This window comes from Euleptes europaea, chromosome 15, assembly GCF_029931775.1.
Source record: "Euleptes europaea isolate rEulEur1 chromosome 15, rEulEur1.hap1, whole genome shotgun sequence".
NCBI classification, from domain to species: Eukaryota; Metazoa; Chordata; class Lepidosauria; order Squamata; family Sphaerodactylidae; genus Euleptes; species Euleptes europaea.
The window spans coordinates 53,860,420-53,875,363 of record NC_079326.1 but is presented as its reverse complement, the minus strand read 5'-3'; the positions used below and the strand labels follow the sequence as shown (position 1 = coordinate 53,875,363).

The 14,944-nt window shown below is 47.7% G+C and overlaps 1 protein-coding gene across 1 annotated transcript in view; it reads right to left on the bottom strand.

Annotated features, from left to right (window-relative positions):
• The window catches only part of COL3A1 (collagen type III alpha 1 chain), a 103,736-nt gene extending 96,130 nt beyond the window's left edge, over positions 1–7,606 (bottom strand). Inside the window, exons 1-2 of the mRNA XM_056861226.1 lie at positions 7,371–7,606; positions 6,829–6,950 (exon numbers count right to left, since the gene is read on the bottom strand). Coding sequence (XP_056717204.1) covers positions 6,829–6,950; positions 7,371–7,606 — 358 coding nt within the window. The remainder of the gene's footprint in view (positions 1–6,828; positions 6,951–7,370) is intronic.
• Positions 7,607–14,944: the final 7,338 nt, after the last annotated feature.

Here is a 14,944-nt window from a genome sequence, read left to right as displayed (position 1 = left end):
GGTTGCCAGGTACTCATTCGCCACCGGCGGGATGTTTTTTGGGCGGAGCCTGAGGAGGGCGGGGTTTGGGGAGGGGAGGGGCTTCAATGCCATGCAGTCAAATGGCCAAAGCAGCCATTTTCTCTAGGGGAACTGATTTCTATCAGCTGGAGATCACTTGTAATAGCAGGAGATCTACCAGCTAGTACCTGGAGGTTGGCAACCCTATAAATGAGTCCTGAATAGGGTTGCTAAGTCCAGGTTAGGAAATTCCTGAAGATTTGGGGGCAAAGCATGGGGAGGGTATAGTTTGGGGTGGGGAGGGAGCTCGGTATATGACATGACACAGGCATGTTTCAAGGATGGGTCACCAATGTGGTGCTGGGCACATGGACCAGCACACATGTTTGCCAACCTCCAGGCGGAACCTCGATATCTCCCAGAATCATAACTGATCTCTGGACGACAGAGATCAGTTCCTCCGGAGAAAATGGCTGCTTTGGAGGGGGGCGCTCTATGGCACTTAGGGGTGTCAGGTCCCCCCAGCCACTGGCAGGGTATGGGGGGTAGGGTTCCCAGGTCCAGGTTGGTAAACTCTTGGAGATTTGGAGATGGAGCCTGGGGAGGAGAGGGAACTCAGTGGGGTTACAATGTCATGGAGTCCTCCCTCTAAAGCATCCATTTTCTCCAGTGGAACTGGCCTTGGTCACCTGGAGATCAATTGTAAGAGCAGGAGCTCTCCAGGTGCCACCTGGAGGTTGGCAACCCTAATGGCATTATACCCTGCTAAGGTCCCTCTCCTTTGCAAATGCCACCCTCTCCAGGATCCCCCTCCTCCAAATCTCCAGGAATTTCCCAACTCAGAGCTGGCAACCCTAATAATCGAGCTGCAAGCCCTTGTTTTTAAGTTACTGGGGCCAAAATGAAATCCATAGCCGAAGGCTACATTTCAAGATCAAAAGCGCCGTGTACGCTCAACAGCTTCCTTCAGTCTTGCCAAAGCTTGTCAGTTGGCAAGACGTATTGAGGGGGAAAAACTCACCCCCATTAATTTGATACTAGCAATATAAACCTTCTCGACACCTACAGAACAGTTTCACAGGCCTAGAAAACCCCGCTTCGCCCATATAAACATCAGCATGCCAGCCCACTGTTTCTGCACCTTCGAGGCTCCAGACTAGAGATCAGTTACCTTGGAGAAAATGGCCACTCTGGCAATTGAACTCTATGGCATTGAAGTCCCTCCCCTTCCCAAACCCCACCCTCCTCAGGCTCTGCCCCCAAACTTCCCGCCAGTTGCAAAGAGGGCCCTGGCAACCCTAATAGTGCGGCATTGTACTCCGTTTAGGTCCCTGTCCTCCCCAGGCTCCATCCCCAAATCTCTGGGGGTTTCCCAACTGGGATCTGGCAACCCTACCCCCATCCCCTGTGGGTAGCTGGTGGTGGGGGGATTTGGCAGCGCTACCCTGAAATGACCATGGGAAACACAAGAATATCCATGAAAAGGATATGATTTTGATTTATTTGTCACCTCAACCTGAGAAGATTCACAACCTGAACCAAACACTGGGAGAAACGCAGGAGCAAGATCTAAGGGAAACGCTCTGGATTGGCTCTTCCAGTTCTAGGGATGTGTTCCTTTCCTCCAAAGAACTGTCCTGAGTGCTTGGGCACCCCTGGGGATGGGGGACCGCATGGGATACAGCTGAAGACCAGCAATGGGAAGGGAGACTCCCAAGGAAACAGGACAGCTTCAGTGTTACATAAGAATATAAGAAAGGCCCTGCTGGATCAGACCGAGGCCCATCAAGTCCAGCAGTCTGTTCACACCGCGGCCAACCAGGTGCCTCTAGGAAGCCCACAAACAAGACTACCGCAGCAGCATTGTCCTGCCTGTGTTCCACCGCACCCAAAATCATAGGCATGCTTCTCTGATACTAGAGAGAATAGGTATGCATCATGACTAGGGTTGCCAACCTCCAGGTACTAGATGGAGATCTCCTGCTATTACAACTCATCTCCCGCTGATAGAGATCAGTTCACCTTGAGAATTTGGCCGCTTTGGCAATTGGACTCTGTGGCATTGAAGTCCCTCCCTTCCCCAAACCATGCCCTCCTCAGGCTCTGCCTCAAAAACCTCCTGTCAGTGGCAAAGAGGGACCTGGCAACCTTAATCATGACTAGTATCCATTTTTACTAGTAGCCATGAATAACCCTCTCCTCCATGAACATGTCCACTTCCCTCTTCAAGCCCTCCAAGTTGGCAGCCGTCACCACATCTTGGGGCAGGGAGTTCCACAATCTAACTATGCATCCTGTGAATAAATACTTCCTTTCCTCTGTTTTGAATCTCTCACCCTCCAGCTTCAGCAGATGACCTTGCATTCTAGTATTATGAGAGAGGGAAAAAAGCCTATCCCTGTCCACTCTCTCCACACCATGCATAATTTTATAGACCTCTATCATGTCTCCCCTTAACCACCTTCTTTCCTAGATTATCAGCCCTAAGTGTTTTAACCGCTCCTCATAGGGCGGTTGCTCTAGTCCCCTGATCTATTTGTTTGCTCTTTTCTGCACCTTCTCAGGCTCTGTAATATCCTTTTTTAGGTGTGGTGACCAGAACTGTACACAGTATTTCAAGTGTGGTCTCACCATATTGCCCCTCTGGTATATGTTACTGGTGCCTGACAGCAAGAATACAACATTTCTGTTTGAATTCAGAAGGCAGAAGCTGGTGATCTGACTCCACATCTGAACACACGGCAAGAATTGTGAGTGCAACATTACAAGAAATCTGAAATAAATCAATGGGCTGCAGCAAGGAAATCAGAAATGTAGGATCAGGTTGCCAACCTCCAGACAGGGCCTGGAGACCCCCCAGAATCAAAGCTCATCTCCAGACTTCCCCCAGCTGCTTGGAAAGATAGACTCAGGCATCATACCCTGCTGAGGTCCCTTCCCAGGCTGCACCCCCACATCTCCAGGAATTTTCCACCCAGGAGTTGGCAACCCAAGAAGAAGGTCCTGAGATGCAATTGAAAAGTATTGCACACTTTTTTTTATTTTGTTGCAAAGTTTTCTCTCTCCCCCCCATAGGGTTTGAATGATGGGCGAGTGGTTGCCAATGTGCCAGCGTGGTGTAGTGGTTAAGAGCGAAGTAACCAGATTAGAAGTAACGAAGTAACCAGATCAGAAGGTATGTATTTAAATCATACATAGAATTTCATAGACTCAAAGAGTTGAAAGAGACCACCAGGGTCATCTAGTCTAACCCCCTGCACAATGCAGGAAATTCACAACTACCTCCCCCCCATGCCCCCATTGACCCCTACTCCATGCCCAGAAGATAGCCAAGGTGCCCTCATTCTCATGATCTGCTTAAGGTCATAGAATCAGAATTGCTGACAGATGGCCATCTAGCCTCTGCTTAAAAACCTCCAGGGAAGGAGAGCTCACCACCTCCCGAGGAAGCCTGTTCCACTGAGGAACCGCTCTAACGGTTAGAAAATTCTTCCTATTGCTGAAGCGGCCTTGAAAACTCTACGGGGTCACGGGGACAGCAAAACACACACACGTTGTAGGCGACAGTTCAAGCAGTCAGTCTTACAGAATGGGGTGGCAGAATCGTAAGCTCCATAGAGGAGACTGTACGATTGCAGAAGGCAGAAAAGGCTATGCTAATTTTTGCATGCTCTCTCACATAAACAAATGTGAATCATAGAGTTGGAAGGGACCACCAGGGTCACTTAGTCCAATCCCCTGCACAATGCAGGGAATTCACAACTATCTCCTCCACACACCACCAGTGACCCCTACTCCATGCCCAGAAGATGGCCAAGATGCCCTCCCTCTCATGAACTGCCTAAGTTCATAGAATCAGCATTGCTGACAGATGGCCATCTAACCTCTTCTTAAAAACCTCCAGGGAATGAATGCTTACCACCTCCTGAGGAAGCCTGTTCCACTGACAAACTGCTCTAACTGTTAGAAAATTCTTCTAAATGTCTAGACCAGGGGTCAGCAAACTCATTAGTCAAAAGAGCCAAATATCAACAGTACAACGATTGAGATTTCTTTTGAGAGCCAAATTTCTTAAACTTAAACTATATAGGTAGGTACACTGTTTATTAACTTAATAAACGTTAATTAAAGTTTTAAGTCTTAATTAAACTATAGGTACACTGAATAAAACTTGATATCATACTTAATAGTGATCTTATTTATTGATAAAAATTAAATTGTAAGTCCCTGCCATTTCCCCCTCCCCGTCTGGTCCTCGTCTGGAGGCCTGGTCTACTGCCATAAAAGCTTATTGGTAGACCTAGCCTCCAGCCTGAGTCCCATTGGGAGGCCAGGTCTACCCATTGGCTTTCTTGGCAGTAGACCTGGCCTCCAGAGGCCCATAGAAGCCAATTGGTAGACCTGGCCTCTGAAGGGGGACTTTTCCCCCTCCTCGGAGTCCAGGTCTACCACCAAGAAAGCCAGTGGGTAGACATGGCCTTCCAATTGGACTCAGCCGGAGGCCAGGTCTACCAATGGAAGCCCGCCCCGCCCAACAGCTGATAGGCGGGCGGGGGAACAGGAACCGCCGAGCCGCCTGCCCAGCAATCACGTGGCTAGAGGGGAGGGGAGGCTTTAGCCTCCCAACCATTGAGGGCAAGGGAAAGGGGGACCTGGCCATTCTCCACTGCGGGGGGGGGGGGGGGAGACAGTGCGCCCGCTCGCCTTCTCTCTCGTGCTCGCTCTCTCTCTCTCTCTCAGGCGCACCGGCTCCGCAGCCCGGCTGCCGGCGTGAGCGGGCGCGAGAGCAGGGGCTCCGAACCAAGTTTGGAGAGCCGCACTCAACGGGCCAAAGAGCCGCATGCGGCTCGGGAGCCGCAGTTTGCAGACCCCTGGTCTAGACAGAAACTCTTTTGATTTAATTTCAACCCTTTGGTTCTGGTCCGACTTTCTGGGGCAACAGAAAACAACTCTGCACCATCCTCTCTATGACAGCCCTTCAAGTACTTGAAGATGGTTATCATATCCCCTCTCAGTCTTCTCCTCTCCACGCTAAACATACCCAGCTCCTCCAACCTTTCCTCATAGGACTTGGTCTCCAGATGCCTCACCATCGTTGTTGCCCTCCTCTGGACACGTTCCAGTTTGTCTACACCCTTGTAAAATTGTGGTGCCCAAAACTGAACACAATATTTTAGGTGAGGTCTAACCATGGGGAGCAGGGGGTCATTTTGCTTGCCCCTCATTATTATTTGCCCTTTACACAATGTCAGACCTGCCTTCCTCAAGAAGTGAAGGTTGCATGAGCAAACATAGGGTTGCCAACCCCCAGGTGGGGCCTGGAGACCTCCCAGTATTACAGCTGATCTCCAGCCTATAGAAATCAGTTTCCCTGGAAAAAAATGGCTCCTTTGGAGAGTGGACTCGATAGCATTATATCCTTCTGAGAGCTCTCCCTTCCCCAAGTCCCACCTTTCTCAGGCTCCTCTCCCCAAATCTCCAGGAATTTCCCAACCCAGAGTTGGCAACCCTAAGCAAGGGTGATGAAAAATCTCCTTTTGCGGGCACACATTTCAGAGGGTTTTGTCATCCCTATAATCAAACCAACTTTCCCTGTAATTTAAGATACAATTTCTGCGAATGTATAGGCGTTTGGTGGAGGTTATGGTGGAGGTAATGAAATGTGGCTTCTTATTTTGTTTCCATTAATCAATTTGCTGAGGCAGACTTCTTTGATTGACAAGGCTGCCCCGTAACGGCACACTCAAACGCTCAAAACTCTCCACTGACAAAATCTGCTAAAAGCCAAACGGATCGCCCGAGTATCCACATTACCAAACATCACAGGTCCTAAGACAAATTCATTTTAAAGCTATCTCCCTTTTGTTCCCTATACACACGCATCCCACTCTGGGCACGTTTCCTCAGATAAAAGGCTCATTGAGAAGAAGAAGAAGAAGAAGAAGAAGAAGAAGAAGAAGAAGAAGAAGAAGAAGAAGAAGAAGAAGAAGAAGAAGAAGAGTTGGTTTTTATATGCCGACTTTCTCTACCACTTAAAGAAGAATCAAACCGACTTACAATCACCTTAGCTTCCCCTCCCCACAACAGACACCCTTTGAGGTAGGTGGGGCTGAGAGAGCTCTGAGAGAACTGTGACTAGCCCAAGGTCACCCAGCTGGCTTCATGTGGAGGAGTGGGGAAACAAATCCAGTTCACCAGATTAGAGTCCGCTGCTCATGTGGAAGAGTGCGGAATCAGACCCGGTTCTCCAGATCAGAGTCCATCGCTCCAAACCACTGTTCTTAACCACTGCACCACGCTGGCTCTCCATGGGCATGAGGTAACTCTGCTCTGGATTGCAGCATCAACACTTAGAGGTTCATGGCTTGAAGTTGCCTCTGAAGAGTGTGTGTGTGTGTGTGGGGAATTGGGGCTGAAGGAATTCGCCCACCCTTCTGTTAAGGTCTCGGAAACAGGAAAGCACACGAGAAGCCGGAGATCGCGTTTCTCAGCTGTTTTACAAAAGCAGAATCAAAGCAATCTGGTTTACCGAAAGTCCTTCTATTTCACCCGAGAACCTTGTCTTCATTAAAAGAGGAGGGCGACCGGGAAATGCCCCCAACACCAAAACCATGCTTCCTATCCAACAAACAATAGTCCTGTCACAAGCAGCAGGAAACATTGTCTTACTGTCTATGGCAAATGAGTTCTAGATTTCTCTGGGCTAGCACTTCTGGGAAAAAAATATGATTTCCAAAAGCCTGAGGAAAGAAACGTTACAAAGTTTCCTGGACTTGTCAAGCGACACCGGCCAAACTGCAAGGAGAGGAAGCTGCGAAGGGAGCGCACCATGTTCAAGCGCATGGAAAGACTGCCGGCTTTTATCGCAGCGGCGTTTCACAGCCACCCCTTCGACTTCCTCGCCCTGGCACACAGTGCATCGCTTCGACAGCGCAGGTTCCTCGCAAGCCCTGCAACGAAACTGGCAAACAAAATGCTTGTTAAAAACCCGTGAGCAGCGGGCATTACTCACCGTCTTGTTGTGCCAAAATAAAGGAAGGTTGTAACACGGCTAGGCAAAGCAAAACGACTCCCTGCGCACAGCTCATCATGTCTAAAGGATATTAGACATGAGACTCTATGCACAAAAGAGAAAAGGAGAGAGAAAAAAGAGGGGGGAAAGAAAAATCAGATGAGCACCATCAATGGATTTCCTGCCCTTTTCAGCCACCGGGCCCTGCTAAGAACTCAGCCGCAGACATTCCTCTGCTGTGGCCTTAAATAGGAAAATCATTGGCTTCCTTCACTTGCCAGCCCCTTTCTGTAACATGAGAGGAGGAACCGTTCCCCTTAACGTGAAACGCAACGAGGAATATTGCTTTTGGCCTCACATCGAACCGACAGCCGTCTGAAGCAGATACAGAACGCAGCTGGGACGGCCGTGGTCGGGAAGCTCTGCATGGGAATGGAACATCAGCCCGCACATGTTTGTCAGGGCATGTGCTGCATGCACTTCTAAGCTCTGTTGCTGCATGTGCACGGAAAGCAGAATGCAGGATTTTGTTGCATTTGCAGCGGGGGCTTGCATCAAATTCCATTTGGCCTCATTTTTGCTGCCGTTGTCCATATCCCTTTCATGCATCCTAATCATAATGGGGGGCGGGGAAGAAGTAAAAGGGCCGCACCAGTAACAGGAAATAAAAACAAGGCCAATGGTGCAAAATAGGTTAAAAAGTTTTTGATTACTCAGAATAGAAATTCCCTAAGCGTTTCACCAGTGGCAGACCTATAGCGTTGCCAGATCCCTCTTTGCCACTGGCGGGAGGTTTTTGGGGTGGAGCCTGAGGAGGGTGGGGTTTGGAGAGGGGAGGGACTTCAATGCCATAGAGTCAAATGGCCCAAGCAGCCATTTTCTCCAGGGGAACTGATCTCTGTTGGCTGGAGATCAGTTGTAATAGCAGGAGATCTGCAGCTAGTATCTGGCGGTTGGCAACTCTATGGACCTACATTTTTGGGACCCTGAAGCTTGAACTGTTATGGGGCTCCCTTCGCAACCAGCAACAATAGGGCAACATCCAACAAGGTCCAAAGCGCCCTGCTGCCCTTGCAAGGACCTCGAGGCCCAAATGGTGGAGAACAGGGAGGTGGGGTGGCGTCGCTGAAAATGGGCCACTGTTATCTTCTTCAGTGGGGTTGTTCTATGGCAGATGTATTGGTTCTAGGGTTGCCAACTTCCAGGTAGTAGCTGGAGATCTCCTGCTTTTATAACTGATCAATAGAGATCAGTTCACCTGGAGAAAATGGCCGCTTTGCCAACTGGACTCTATGGCATTGAAGTCCCTCCCCTCCCCAAACCCTGCCCTCCTTAGGCTCCACCCCCAAAACCTCCATCCGTGGCAAACAGGGACCTGGCAACCCAAACTGGTTCAGTCTCTAATAGAGAGGTAGAAGGTCATCAGAGGGGGCTCGTTCGGAGAAAGAGGTGAATATCTGATTTTTGGTGTTAAAATGCACATGCGAGACGAGTGCAGCCCGAATTGAGAATTCAGGTGTCTTTTTATGGTTCTGATTGGCTCTAGCCTAAGGGCTGAGCTATAGAACTATTAAGCCATGCACCAATGAAGGATTTGAGGATCCAGCTGCCTAAATGTAGGCTATGAACAGATTCTGGTGAGCTCAGTGAGCCCATGCAGCTGGGGGTTCAGGTGCTGCAAGATCCCGAGAAAATTTTGAAATTTGACCAATTGCAGGGACATTTTGAGGCCCTATGAAATGGGCATTAGAACATATTCTAAGGTCAGTCTAAGTACTACAACCCATTGGTTTATGATTCTGTCACTACAATAGCCTTATTTTAATAACAAACACTTAAAAAACTCCATCGATTTTGTTGAAAAATTCACTCTTTTAAAAAAAAGTTGCTTCAGGGCCCCTCCAGGATGAGGAGCTCTGAAGCTTAAGCTTCATTAACTTCATAGTATATCTGCCACTGACGCCCAAGCATGGGACACCCATTATCTTCTGCTCTTGTACCTTCACTGTCAGGTCAAAACCCAGTCACCTCATGCATTGCTGATGGCCAGGAGCAGGCCCAGCCCTTGTGGAGGTTCACCTGTAGGAGTGGGGAATTGAACCTGGTTCTCCATAATGGAATATTCAGCCATTAACAAAACAAGATGGCTCAAAGTAATACAGCCAGTAAACCACTGGGCATATACTACCTCCAGGTAGTAGCTGGAGATCTCCTGCTATTACAACTGATCTCCAGCTAATAGAGATCAGCTCCCCTGGAGGAAATGGCCGCTTTGGCAATCGGACTCTATGGCCTTGAAGTCCCTCCCCTCCCCAAACCCCGCCCTCCTCAGGCTCCGCCCCAAAAACCTCATGCCGGTTGTGAAGAGGGAACTGGCAACCCTACCAGTACACTTTCTACCACTGGGCCATGGCTCAGTGGTAGAGCCTCTGCTTGGCATGCAGAAGGTCCCAGGTTCAATCCCCAGCATCTCCAGTTAAAGGGACTGGGCAAGTAGGTGATGTGAAAGACCCCTGCCTGAGGCCCTGGAGAGCCACTGCTGGTCTGAGTAGACAATACTGATTTTTGGTTCTTGTAGGTTATCCGGGCTGTGTAACCGTGGTCTTGGTATTTTCTTTCCTGACGTTTCGCCAGCAGCTGAGGCAGGCATCTTCAGAGGAGTAACACTGAAGGACAGTGTCTCTCAGTGTCAAGTGTGTAGGAAGAGTAATATATAGTCATAAAGGGGTTGGGTTTGAGCTGAATCATTGTCCTGCAAAAAGTATCAAAGGTAATGTGCTAATCATTGTCCTGTAAGTATCAAGATAATGTGCTAATGAGGGTGTGGTATGTTAATATGGAACCATTGTATCCTGAAGTGATCTGTTAATGTGTGAAATCCAAAACTACTTTGACTGGCCCAAGGTTACCCAGCAAGTTTCCATGGTAAAGTGAGCATTTGAAACCGGATTTCCTAGACCCTAGTCGGACACCTTAAGCACTACACCATGCTTTCTCTCCAGCTCCAGTTGGAGTGCTTTGGAATTCAACATCTAAGAGATTCTCCAACTTTGGACACGATTGTCTGTGTGCGGCTCCACACCCATAGTAAATGGGTTATTTACATTGGTCTCCTCATGCCATATAAGGCCTTCTAGGTTCTGGTGCACCATGCAAAACTGCAGTTTCTGCTCCAGAAGAGCAACTGATTCTCCAGATGTACTACAGGCAACCCAAGCTGGAAAAGCCATCCGGTTTGTGCAGAGAGGATGTGTGAATGTACACATTTGAAAGAAAGGCAACATGATTTCCTTGATAACTTGGCTATTCCAGAAAAACTTGGAACAATCTTTAGCCAGCAGGATCTGTTTCCTACATTTCTTTTTCTCCTGCTTCCAGGCTGAACAATGGCTAGAACTCAGTAGGGTTGCCAGGCCTCCACTTGGGGCCTGGAGTTCTCCCAGCATTACAACTGATTTCCAGATTTCAGGTTCCCCTGGAGGAAATGGCAGCTTTGGGACCGTGGCACCACATCCCTTCTGAGGTCCCTCCCCTGCCCAAATTCTGCTCCCCCAGGCTCCACCCCAAATCTCCGGGAATGTGCCAAGCTTAAGCTGGCAACCATAGATCCCAGAAAGTCCCAGTTGAACACATGAAACACATGAAGCTGCCTTATACTGTATCAGACCCTTGGTCCATCAAAGTCAGTATTGTCTACTCAGACCGGCAGCAGTTCTCCAGGGTCTCAGGCAGAGGTCTTTCACATCACCTACTTGCCTAGTCCCTTTAACTGGAGATGCCGGGGATTGAACCTGGGACCTTCTGCATGCCAAGAAGAGGCTCTGCCACTGAGTCACAGCCCCAGGTTATGTAGATCATTTGGCCTCCATCCTTTCTTTTCCTTTATCCTTTCCCTTCTTTTCCCCCTCCCTTTCCTTTATGTCCCTTCCCTTGTCTCCTCCTGTTCCTTTCTTCCTTTGGCCCTGGGGGCTTCTCAGTGGCTCTTCCTGTTGTCATCTTTGTCATCCTTGTACCAACTTCCTCTTGTTGAGGACAGATTATCTATATGAGCCAGTTATATAGCCTAGAAATCCTTCTTGTAATTTTAGAATAGCATTCTCGGTTTTAAAGTAATATGTTTTACTGTTAATGATATATTGTATTTATTGTTGTTGGAAGCTGCCTTGAGCCCACCCATGCCAGGGGAGGACAGGGTACAAATCAGATAGATGGATGATGGATGGATAGATAGATAGATAGATAGATAGATAGATAGATAGATAGATAGAGAGAGAGAGAGAGAGAGAGAGAGAGAGAGAGAGAGAGAGAGAGAGAGAGAGACAGACAGACGGACGGACGGACGGACGGACGGACGGACGGACAGATGAATTGATGGATGGATGGACAGACGGATGGACAGACAGATGGACAGACGGACAGACAGATGGATGGAAAGACAGACAGACAGACGGATGATGGATGGATGGATGGATGGATGGATGGATAAACGGACGGAAAGACAGACAGACAGACAGACAGATGATGGATTGATGGCTGGATGGATGGACGGACAGACAGACAGACAGATGGACAGAAAGACAGACAGATGGATGGAAAGACAGACAGACGGATGGATGGGCAGACAGATGGATGGACAGACAGACAGATGATGGATGGATGGATGGACTGATGGACGGACGGACGGACGGACGAACAGACGGCCAGCCAGCCAGACAGACAGACAGATGGACAGAAAGACAGACAGATGATGGATTGATGGATGGAAGGATGGATGGCTAGATAGATGGATGGCTAGTTAGATGGAGAGAGAGAGAGAGAGAGAGAGAGAGAGAGAGAGAGAGAGAGAGAGAGAGAGAGAGAGAGAGAGTCCAATTGCCAAGTAGCCATTTTTTCCTGGTAAATTGATCTCTATCCGCTGGAGATCAGTTGTAATAGCAGGAGAACTCCAGCTATTACCTGGAGGTTGAGAGAAAGTATAGTAAGGGCTCTATAAATGACATACAAACTCTTATTCTATAAGCCAGTGAATTTAGTGACAAAAGTGAAAAAATTACAATCTAATAAAGGAAACTTATGAAAATAACTATGAGTACATGTGAGGCAATACAAAACAATACAAAAATACAAATATATATATATATTTGGCTTATCTCATTCAATGACGTATTAGTCTCTTAGAATTTTGTACTGTTCATATGCTTATTGTTCCCTCAGGAACCGGGAGAAAGATGATGGATGATAGGTGGAGAGGAACGCCGTCCAGATGCTTTGCGTTTTCACTACCCCGTGGGCAGCTTCATCAGCTCTCCTTTCAATTGGAGTCAAAGCTCCTTTAAGATGGAAACAAAATAATAACAAATTTCTAAGCTTATTACTCTTTGAACTAGACACAGTCTATAGTACTCAATAAAGCATACAACATAATGTTGGATACAGTGATAATTGCATACCTTCAATAAGTTACCATATTCATATAATCTCTCTGAGGTTAGAAGTTTCACGCGCCCACTGGGCTGCTCTGCTCTTAGCTGCTTAGATGCTTAGAATGCTGGTTACAGGTGTGTGTAATTTATCTGAAGACTCTACCTAAGCTGTGGTCTTATAAGAAACATGAAACAACCTCCAGCCTAGACTACCTGGAGGTTGGCAACCCTATGTACAATTAAACTGATACTGATTGAATGTGTGCAGTTCCTATTATCAGGAATCTAAGAATATACCTGGGTGTGATAATGCCACAAAATAATGTTTCTGTACAGAATCCTGAAAATATATTTCAGATATAAAAGGCAAGTTGCTAGAACTCAGGATTATGTAGAAAATCCTGAACACCAGGCCGTACAACCCTAAGAAGTTTTACAACTTTCTAAGCCCATTAACTTCAGTGGAGTTATCTGGACGTAATTCAGTGTAGATCTGCACTGTAAATCAAATCAACTGCAGCTGAATTTATGTTTAAACATATTACATTACTTTGATACAAGTGTTTTAACTGATATGGGGGCCAATACAGGGTCATGACTCCCTGATGCTGTACAATTATCAGTAATGTGTTTTCACTTAAAGCGGGAACTCTTGACCTGATACCATTTATTTATGTATTACATTTTGAATTTCCCCTTTTTATTTAGAAAACTATCAAAATATGAAGCTTACATGAGACATATTTCTAAATACTGTAAAGGGGGGGACATCCTAATTATACAACAACATATCGTAAATCTTTTTTCTAAGTTAAACTTACAGCAAACCATTAAATGCATTTTTCTGCATGCTGTATCAAGGGAGACCAATTCTCCCTCAGCTTCCTCAAATTTTTGAAACTCTGAAGAACTTTTAAGTCATCTTGCCAGATACCAGACTTTATTCAGCCATTTACCTTTCACGGGAAAGGTTTGTAACTTACAATACCATGCAAAGACTGACCTGAAAGCTGTCAACAAAGCTCATACCAATTCCTGCTTTTTCATTTGTTCGTTTTGAGCTCTGGTTTCCTGACAAAACCATCATTTCGATTAGGCTTACCAGCCTCCTGGAACTGACATCACGACTCTCGAGGAATCACCAGAAACTCTACGGTTTTACCAGAGAGTTCCTGGTGATTCCTAGAGAGGTGGATTTCCCAAAAGTGATGTCCCAAAAGTGATGTCCAGGATCTCCCAAAAGTGATGTCATCCTGTCGCTGATGGCTTCCCACACTGTCCCTGACCCCCGTGTCTCTTGCTGGCTGCCAGGCGCTTGCAACCCTGCCTTGTAACACTACAATGAATTCTTTTTAATGCATACAAATGGTAGCTGATTTCCAAAGGGTAAGATGCCATTTCTATCTGCACTTTGTCCAAGGGAGGCAGGACATTGTACATGGTTATTCTACCCTCTGTGCTGGTTCAATTTTGTGTCCTTCCATCTCCTCACTGGATGAGGTTGACAGCTCTGGGCTGGAGATTTTGGGGGAGGAGCCTGAGGAGGGCGGGGTTTGGGGAGGGGAGGGACTTCAGTGCCATAGAGTCCAATTGCCAAAGCAGCCATTTTCTCCAGGGGAACCAATCTCTGTCACCTGGAGATCAGTTGTAATAGCAGGAGATCTCCAGCTAATATCTGGAGGTTGACAACCCTACTCACCCCCACAACAAGCACCTTGTGAGGTAGGCGGGACTGAGAGAGTTCTGAGAGAACTTTGACTGGCCCAAGGTCACCCAGCAGGCTTCATGTGGAGGAGCATGGACTCGAACCCAGTTCTCCAGATTAGAGTCTGCCGCTCATGTGGAACAGCATGGCATCGAACCTGGTTCTCCAGATTAGAGTCTGCCACTCTTAACCACTACACCACACTGCCACTCTTAACCACTACACTCAAACTGTGGAGAAAGATGCCCTGAGATCACAGCTGCTCCCCTAGGCAGGGCTTTGCGGGCAGAGAAAAGGCATCTTTGAGCTGTGTAATACGCCTGAGCTCCATTACAAGCATACTGCTACCACCACAAAGTAAGAAAAAGGTTGCCAGGTCCCTCTTTGCCACTGGTGGGAGATTTTTGCAGGGAACACCAAGGAGGGCGGGGTTTGGGGAGGGGAGGGACTTCAATGCCATAGAGTCCAATGGCCACAGTGGCCATTTTCTCCAGGGGAACTGATCTCTATCGGCTGGAGATCTCCAGCTAGTACCTGGAGGTTGGCAACCCTACCAGTCATGATGGCGCTTTCTGACACTTTTCTCCTCTTGCAGGGTAGCTCTTGCAAATGAATAATTGGGGAGGAGGGAACGCCAGTAAATAAATAGCTCTGCTCCTCCCTTGACACGTCTCTTCATTTTCCACTCCATTGCAAAATAGTTTCTGACAAAGGAGATATCACTCCCTGGGCATGGTGCTCTCTGCCTTCGTTCAGCCAAGGAATTACAGCTTGTGGGTCTTCGGTCCAGGCGGAGGATCTGGC